Source organism: Erythrolamprus reginae, chromosome 4 (assembly GCF_031021105.1).
Source record: "Erythrolamprus reginae isolate rEryReg1 chromosome 4, rEryReg1.hap1, whole genome shotgun sequence".
NCBI lineage: Eukaryota > Metazoa > Chordata > Lepidosauria > Squamata > Dipsadidae > Erythrolamprus > Erythrolamprus reginae.
In genome coordinates, this window is record NC_091953.1 from 9623384 (window position 1) to 9633214 (window position 9831).

General features: G+C 41.4%; 1 protein-coding gene across 2 annotated transcripts in view; it reads right to left on the minus strand.

Moving 5' to 3' along the window:
• The window catches only part of NOX4 (NADPH oxidase 4), a 117057-nt gene that overhangs the window by 37231 nt on the left and 69995 nt on the right, over positions 1–9831 (minus strand). For both annotated transcript variants that reach the window (XM_070751644.1, XM_070751643.1), the window contains one exon: positions 3905–3986. In XM_070751644.1, the coding sequence (XP_070607745.1) occupies positions 3905–3986 (82 nt within the window). The remainder of the gene's footprint in view (positions 1–3904; positions 3987–9831) is intronic.

Consider the following 9831-nt stretch of genomic DNA (forward strand, 5'->3'; position numbering starts at 1 on the left):
TCCCCTGTCTTATTGCTCTCCTATATCTCCTATTCCTTTCTTCTATTCCTATATCTCTTCTTCTATTCTTTCATTGATATGTTCTATTACTATACCTTCTTTTCTATTATTTCTTAGATATCTTTTACTATGAGTATCTCCTCATGTATTTTACTATGTGTATATAGATATATACCCACTAAAACCCTCATTGTGTATTGGACTAACTAACTAACTAACTAACTAACTAACTAACTAACTAACTAACTAACTAAATAAATAAATAAATAAATAAATAAATAAATAAATAAATAAATAAATAAATAAATATGTTTATCATAAGCATGTTTAAATTCAGTTACTGTGGATTTACCAACAGAAGAATGATGGCAGAAAAAGACCTCATGGTCCATCTAGTCTGCCCTTATACTATTTCCTGTATTTTATCTTAGGATGGATATATATTTATCAAAAGCATGTTTAAATTCAGTTACTGTGGATTTACCAACCACGTCTGCTGGAAGTTTGTTCCAAGCATCTGCTACTCTTTCAGTAAAGCAATATTTTCTCACGTTGCTTCTCATCTTTCCCCCAACTAACCTCAGATTGCGCCCCCTTCTTCCCTCCTGAACCTTATTTAACCCTTTAACATATTTAAATGTTTAAATCATGTCCCCCTTTCCCTTCTGTCCTCCAGACTATACAGATTGAGATCATGAAGTCTTTCCTGATACGTTTTATGCTTAAGACCTTCTACCATTCTTGCAGCCCATCTTTAGACCTGTTCAATTTTGTCAATATCTTTTTGTAGGTGAGGTCTCCAGAACTGAACACCGTATTCCCAATGGGGTCTCACCAGTGCTCTATACAGTGGGAAGAGAATAGAATAGAATAGAATAGAATTCTTTATTGGCCAAGTGTGAATTTGTCTTTGGTGCATATTTATTTATTTATTATATTTGTATGCCGCCCCTCTCCGCAGACTCAGGGTGGCTAACAACAATAGTGAAACATCATATAACAAATCTAATATTTCAAATAATTTTAAAAACCCTAATTTAAAAGACAACCAAACATACACGCATATGTTCTCAGTGTACATAAAAGAAAAGATACATTTGTCAAGAATCAACGATACAGTCAGGCAGTCATTGGTGGGAGTAGATGGGTGATTGGAATGATGAGAAACAAATTAGTATAATAATAGTGCAGACTTAGTACAAGGTTTGACAGTGTTGAGGGAATTATTTGTTTAGCAGAGTGATGGCGTTCGGGGAAAAAAGCTATTCTTGTGTCTAGTTGTCTTGGTGTGCAGTGCTCTGTAGTGACATTTTGAGGGTAGGAGTTGAAACAGTTTGTGTCCAGGATGCGAGGGGTCAATAAATATTTTCACCGCCCTCTTTTTGACTCGTGCAGTATACCGAATTTGTGGACCCCAAGATTCAGATCAGCTCTCTTTTTTAATCCGCCGTTCCTGCTTTAAGAATTTCAATACGTGCGCACTGAAAGTTCGCCTGGATTTCTTAAGAATCCGTGTATATTCTCTCAATAGTCTCCAGTTTATTTGTTAATGAGCGGCAATGCCAATGACTCATTTCCTGTAGTGGGAAAAATTCTTTCTCTTTTAAATTAATGGCATTATAAACAGCAGTCAGTGGCTCAGAACAACATAGGTAAAGATTTCTCTTTTTTTAATTAGCTGCTGAAGAGGGGCTGGAAACATGCAGGAAAATGCAAGCCCACCCACACACTCAAGCCAACAGCCTTGTTATGGAGAAAAGATTTCAGCCAGTTCTGTTCCTGTTGCCCTAATGAGAGACTGTTATCCTTTCAAAGCGTGTAGGACTTGTAATCTAAAACAGTGTGAGACTGTGGCTCAAACAATATGGGGTTTTCAGTAGCAGGTCCACTGCCCACTGATTTGATGGAACTGAACAAGGAGCTAAAATGTGCAGTCCATTTGGCTCTTACTTCCAGGAAACATCAAGAGCAGGAGCAGCAGGAAGCTTTTTCTTTGCATGTAAATTACACGGTTAAAAATCTTGCTTTTTTTTTTTTTCATAAGCAAGCATCCTACACTCACACCTACACACAGCTATTATGACAGTATCTGGAGCCTGCCAATCATTTCAGTGCAGCAAGGGAAGGAGAGGGAGGGAGGAAGGGAGGGAAGGAAGGAAGGAGAGAGAGAGGGAAAGAAAGAGAGGAAGGAAGGAGAGAGAGAGGGAGGGAGGGAGAAGAGAGAGTGGGAGAGAAAGAAAGAGAGGAAGGAAGGAAGGAGAGATAGGGAGGGAGGAAGGAGAGAGGGGGGAGAAAAAAGAGAGGAATGAATGAATGAATGAATGAATGAATGAATGAATGAATAAAGGAATGAAGGAGAGATAGGGAGGGAGGAGAGAGAGAGGGAAAGAAAGATAGGAAGGAAGAAGAGAGGGAGTGCGGGAGAAGAGAGAGAGGGAGAGAAAGAAAGAGAGGAAGGAAGGAAGGAGAGATAGGGAGGGAGGGAGGAGAGATAGGGAGGGAGGGAGGGAAGGAGGGAGGGAGGGAGGGAGGAAAGACTGAAAGAATTAAGGATGGAAAGAAAGAAGGAGAAAGGCAGAAGGTAGAAATGAATGAGAAAGAGGAAAACACTCTTAAAAGAAAGAAGCAACTTTCATTCTTTTGCAAAATTCAATTTATGTTACACTTTACGTATACTGTGTACATGTAAAATATTTAAATAATTTATCAGACCGCCCAGCTCAAACACTGCAATTCCAAGAAGTGCACATACAAACGAGCCAAGACAACAATCAAATTAAGATGAACTATTTCAATTAAACTTCAACATTGTAAATAGGGAACCAGGAACTCACATTCGGGCCCCCTCGCTCATATTTTTCATTTCTTGCAACTAACCAGGGGGCTCGTATCTGTATTAAAATGAGCCCAAATTGAGCACTTTCCATGGTCTGTGAGCTAAAAAGTAACAGCGTGACCACCATTCATCAGTCTCCATTCAACATCTGAAAACGTTCTCCTTGAAAAAGAAGCTTTTGTTTCGCACAAGTTCAGTAAAACTACATTTCTTTTTTTCCCCCAGAAACACAAAGCTTTGTCTTTATTTCCAATTGTAGACCTGATCTCTATTGTTGGGCAAACCCAACGAAGTTTGGGTTTGGGTTCAGCACCTGAACTTTTGCCAAACTTTCGAGTTCGGCGCTCGGGAAAGCGCCAGGAAGTGCTACCGTCCAGCTGTCACCTTCCAGAACAGTCAGGGCGCTTCCCGACGCTCCCCTGAATTCAAACCCAAACTTTTGCTGAACCTCCGGGTTTGGCATTCGGGAGACTGCCGAGAAGCGCCCCGGCTGTTTCTGAAGGTGACAGCTGGGCGGCGGCGCTTCCCAGAACAGCCGCAAAGCTGTCGGCCGGTCGGGGGGTGCAAAAGGAGGTGGGGAATCTCACAAGGGGATTCCAGGGGCGGAGCTTTGATGTCACTGAGACGTCCTTCCTGGAGTCCCTGTGTCAGCCGGCCAGGAAGGACGTCTCAGTGACGTCAAAGCTCCGCCCCTGGAATCTCCTCGTGGAATTCCCCACCTCCTTTTTCACCTTCTGACTGGCCTAAAGCTCCCCGGCTGTTTCGGAAGGTGACAGCTGGGCGGTGGCGCTTCCTGGTGCTCTCCCGAATCCGAACCCAAACCCGAACTTTTGCAAACCCGAACTTTGCAGGTTCGGTTCGCCCAACACTACTGATCTGGATTTTCTTTTTTCTTGAAACTTTAGTCGGGCAGTTCTGAAATCAAATAATCATTGCCTTCCACCTCAACCCATCTAAGAATCTCACCAAAGTAGGTGCTCAAAAGATGCAGATCCATCAGTCGATTATCTTCCATCGCACTTTCTAACATGAGCCATATCCAAAGTTCCCCGTTCTGGATTTACTTACTTGGGATAGCAGCTCTGATGGAAGACTTGCAGAATCACGGCATCCCAGCTTGAATGTAGGAGCAGCTGATCTCGAAATCTCTCTGTAAAAGGATGGTAATAATCATAAACCAACGCATAATGTTTTGATGCAGGAGAATCACCCCTCTCAACAGCCGTCTTCCAAGTTTAGATCATGCGTGTATAAATAGGCCATCAAAGCTGTTATGATCAGGTAGTAATAGCAAGTGATGATGAGAAATATTTGAAAATGGTTTGGTCTAGACCAAGGGGTAGACGAAATTGGCTCTTCTATGACTTGTGGACTTCAACTCCCAGAATTCCTGAGCCCATCCATGCTAACTCAGGAATTCTGGGAGTGGAAGTCCGCATGTCATAGAAGAGCCAACTTTGCCTACCCCTGGTCTAGACCAGTGGTGGCTGTTCTGGTTTCTGGTAGAACTTTAACTATTAAAAATAACTCTTACTAAATGCACTATTTCATAAACAAAGAAACTCCATCTTTATTCTCTTCATTTCCATATTCAAAATGCAGTTCATACTAGCACATTCCTTTTCTCCTGTTATCTCTCTTAATTACATTCCACATGCATTCCTCCCAGCCTCCTCCGTCTACCAAGATTTATATACTCACAGCATGATTCAAAAACAGCAGAAATGACTGTAAAATAACACAGAATGAACTTGCTCATTGGGGAGCTGAACCGAAACACCTTTCATTTTAGCCCTACACCCTTCTTCCCCACTGGCCCCCTGACGTACCAAATACATCACTCCAGTATTTAACCCATTCCTCGCCTTAATATCTTCTTCCAAACACCTGTTCCTTACGTTTTTGGACCCTTCTGAATTTAGGATTAACCCAGTGAACGTCTGTTTCTTCCTCACTAGATTCTGGACTCATAGCAACATCCTGTGGCTGGTCCAGACCCATAATGACGAACCTATGGCACGCGTGCCGCAGGTGGCACACCGAGCCATATGGGAGGGCATGCGAGACTTTTCTATTTCAGCTCCAGCATGTGTGTGCTGGCCAGCTGATTTTCAGACTTTGGAAAGGCAGTTTTGTCCTTCAGATGCTTCAGGAAAGCTTCCCTGAAGCCCCGGAGGCAGAAATAAAATAAAAATCCCCTAATGGACAAACCGGAAGTTTGGAAAACACACTTCCGGTTTGCCAGTTTAGGCATTTTTTTCAGTGGTGGATTTATACCCAAAGGGGTTCCGACCCCTCAGTTTGGGAACCACTGATCTATAGCTTCATTGATTCTATTGGACTCCTGTTCCCAGCAAACTAATTTTTTTTTTAAAAAAAGGAGTGCTTCTCAATTTAAAATGTGTGAACTTCAATTCCCAGAATTCCCTAGTTTGGCGATCTCTGGGAATTTAAGTCAATATCTTCAAAGGTCCTGGTTTGAGAAACACCACCCAAAAACATCTTGGGAACATTTCAGGGGGGAAAAGAAGCTATTTTCTTCCTGCAGCTGCTTTTGCGATGCAGTGATCCTGTACAACTAAAACAAGCAGCTTTCTCTGGAAGAATTAAAAAAGAGTTATGTTTATGAAATAATCAAATATCGTTTTATAAAAATAAAACTCAGCTGTTAAAAGCAACAGCGTTATCATCAGTCAGAAGAATATATTAACTTAGAAACATAGAAACATAGAAGATTGACGGCAGAAAAAGACCTCATGGTCCATCTAGTCTGCTCTTATACTATTTCCTGTATTTCCTGTATAGGATGGATATATGTTTATCCCAGGCATGTTTAAATTCAGTTACTGTGGATTGACCAACCAACCCTATGCTATTTCAGACAGATGGTTATCCAACATCTGCTTAAAAACTTCCAGTGTTGGGGCATTCACAACTTCTGGAGGTAAGCTGTTCCACTAATCAACTGTTCTGACTGTCAGGAAATTTCTCCTTAGTTCTAAGTTGCTTCTCTCCTTGTTTAGTTTCCACCCATTGCTTCTTGTTCTACCCGCAGGTGCTTTGGAGAATAGATTGATTCCTTCTTTGTGGCAACCCCTGAGATACAGGAACACTGCTATCATGTCTCCCTTGTTCCTTCTTTTCATTAAACTAGCCATGCCCATTTTTTGCAACCATTCTTCATATGTTTTAGCCTCCAGTCCTCTAATCATCTTTGTTGCTCTTCTCTGCATTTTTTTCTAGAGGTCTCAATATCCTTTTTGCATCGTGGTGACCAAAATGAATGCAGTATTTCAAGTGTGGCCTTTCCAAATCCCTTCCAACTTTGTTATTTGTTTGTTTGTTTGTTTGTTTGTTTTTTATTTTTTATTTATTTATATTTATTCATTTGTCCAATACACAATACATATGGAAGAGAATAGACATGAAGTAATATATATATAAAGATGAATATATAAAAATAGAGGAGAAGATATATGAAAGGAAGAAAATATATATGATATATGAGGTAAAGGAAAGACAATTGGACAGGGGACGAAAAGGCACACTAGTGCACTTATGTACGCCCCTTACTGACATCTTAGGAACCTGGAGAGGTCAATCGGTGGAGAGTCTAAGGGAGAAATGTTGGGGGGTTATGGGTTGACACTATTGAGTCCGATAATGAGTTTCACGCTTCAACAACTCGATTGTTAAAGTCATATTTTTACAGTCAAGTTTGGAGCGGTTAATATTAAGTTTGAATCTGTTGTGTGCTCTTGTGTTGTTGCGGTTGAAGCTGAAGTAGTCATTGACCAGTAGGACGTTTGCAGCATATGATCTTGTGGGCAATACTTAAATCGTGTTTTACGCGCCGTAGTTCTAAGCTTTCTAGACCCAGTATTGTTAGTCTATTTTCATAGGATAATTCTGTTTCGAGTGGAGGAGTGAAGGGCTCTTCTGGTGAAATACCTTTGGACGTTTTCTGTTAGGCCTGTTACGTTTCCCCACTACTTCCCAGTGCCTATGTAATAATTCCATTGCAAGAAAGAGACAGAGAGGGGGTGGTGGTAGGAGGAAGCATTCCTAGAAAGTTAGAAGATAAATCACGAATCCCCTAGGAAAAACAAATGTTTGCTCTTGCTCCCAACTAATGGGAAGCTTACAGCTGTAGCCACATACATTGCTATGCTACACACACAATTAATTCCATTTCATTAGCAGAAAATAATTGGGGAAACTCAGGAGTATCTTCTCTGGGAGATATGCTTGAAGGGTCTCAAACTGAGAACTTTGCTATTTTAAAAAAAAATCAAAGACATCAGATAAGGTCTCCTGCTTAGTGTACGCATGTCTTGGTTTGCGCTTATGTGCATTTTAAATTGTTTTCTTTGAATTAAAAACAAAACACAATCTGAGTTTCTCTGGGTTTCAGGGTGGCCAGAGTATTAGCAATATATATCTAAAACAGGAAGATGTTCCATCCAATCAAATACAAAGGAAAAAGAAAGTATATAAGTTGATGGAGCAGAGAACAGGGAAATGAAATATTTATAGGACATCAAGAGAAGGAAGGAAGGAAGGAAGGAAGGAAGGAGGGAGGGAGGGGAGGAGGGAAGAAAGGAGGGAGGGAGAGAAGGAAGGAAGGAGGGAGGGAGAGAAGGAAGGAAGGAGGGGCGGGAAGGGAGGAAGGAAGGGAAGGAGAGGAGGGAGGAAGGGAAGAAAGGAGGGAGGGAGGGAGAGAAGGAAGGAAGGAGGGAGGGAGGGAGGGAGGAAGGGAAGGAAGGAGGGAGGGAGAGAAGGAAGGAGGGAGGGAGGGAAGGGAGGAAGGAAGGGAAGGAAGGAGGGAGGGAAGGGAGAGAAGGAAGGAAGGAGGGGAGGGAAGGGAGGGAGGGAGGGGGAGGGAGGGAGGGGAGGGAGGGAAGGTCAATAGAAGATGCAATTATTAAGAGAGGTGGTAGTTCTCATTCATTGATTACGCTGAAGCAGAGATGAAGCAGCCATCTGTCAGGGTTGCTGCAATCTGTATTTTTGTGCCAAACAGGGATTGGGATAAAATAGCCTAAATGGCCCCTTTCAGCTTTCAGAGGCTAGACAACCATCTGTCACGGATGCTCTAATTTTTGGTCCAGTACTGTATAGGAAGTTGAAATCTATGTCAATGAATTGACTGTAATTCCCCTGTTTCGTTGTCAGCCAAAGATGACAGTGTTGTTTGTGATCGCTGTTCTCCCCTACTGAAAAACCATTTTATCTTTCTCCCTACAGCTAATTAAAATCTAGGAATTGTGAGAGGCTTCCTTGGTTGTGCTTAAAGCATTTCCATAATAGATTAGATCGTTTTACGTTAGTTTCTTCGCTTAACGATTGTAGCAAGAAAGATTGTAAAACGAGGCAAAACTCACATGACAACTGTCTCGCTTAGCAACACAAATTGTGGGCCTCAGTTGTGTTCCTAAGACGAGGACTACACAACCAGAACAACTAGACACAAGCACAGCTTTTCCTGAATGCCATCACTCTGCTAAACAACTCATTCCAATAACACTGTCAAATTATTGACTAAGACTGTATTACTATTTCTCATCCTTATGAGTACCTATTTCTTCCTGCTTATGAATATAACCCATGTTGCTTGTATCTGAGCAGAGTCAGGTTACAAGAGGTGTGCCACAAGGGGTCTGTTCTGGGTCCTATTCTTTTTAATATGTTTGTGAGTGACATAGGGGAAGGTTTGGTAGGGAAGGTTTGCCTATTTGCCGATGACTCTAAAGTGTGCAATAGGGTTGATATTCCTGGAGGGGTCTGTAATATGGTAAATGATTTAGCGTTACTAGATAAATGGTCAAAGCAATGGAAACTGCAGTTTAATGTTTCCAAATGTAAAATAATGCACTTGGGGAAAAGGAATCCTAAATCTGAGTATTGCATTGGCAGTTCTGTGTTAGCAAAAACTTCAGAAGAGAAGGATTTAGGGGTAGTGATTTCTGACAGTCTCAAAATGGGGTGAACAGTGTGGTCGGGCGGTAGGAAAGGCAAGTAGGATGCTTGGCTGCATAGCTAGGGGTATAACAAGCAGGAAGAGGGAGATTGTGATCCCCTTATATAGAGCGCTGGGTGAGACCACATTTGGAGTACTGTGTTCAGTTCTGGAGACCTCACCTACAAAAAGATATTGACAAAATTGAACGGGTCCAAAGACGGTGCTACAAGAATGGTGGAAGGTCTTAAGTATAAAACGTATCAGGAAAGACTGAATGAACTCAATCTGTATAGTCTGGAAGACAGAAGGAAAAGGGGGGACATGATCGAAACATTTAAATATGTTAAAGGGGTTAAATAGGGTTCAGGAGGGAAGTGTTTTTAACAGGAAAGTGAACACAAGAACAAGGGGACACAATCTGAAGTTAGTTGGGGGAAAGATCAAAGGCAACATGAGAAAATATTATTTTACTGAAAGAGTAGTAGATCCTTGGAACAAACTTCCAGCAGACGTGGTTGGGGAAATCCACAGTAACTGAATTTAAACATGCCTGGGATAAACATATATCCATCCTAAGATAAAATACAGGAAATAGTAAAAGGGCAGACTAGATGGACCAAGAGGTCTTTTTCTGCCGTCAGTCTTCTATGTTTCTATGTTTCTATATTGTTTTATTTGTTTCCTCGTATTATTTGATTGCTTATTAGTAACCTACGACTATTGCTAAGTGTTGTATCTTATGATTCTTGATTAATTTATTTTATTTTTCTTTAGGTACACTGAGAGAGCATATGGACCAAAGACAAATTCCTTGTGTGTCCCATCACACTTTATTCTATTCTATTCTATTCTATTCTATTCTGTTCTGTTCTGTTCTGTTCTGTTCTGTTCTGTTCCGTTCCGTTCCATTCCATTCCATTCTTCTCCTCCCCTATTCTTCTCTTCTCTTTTTTCTTCTCTTCTCTTCTCTTCTTTTCCCCTCCCATCCCGTCCTCTCCCCTCTCCTCCCCTCTCCCTCCCATTCCATTCCATT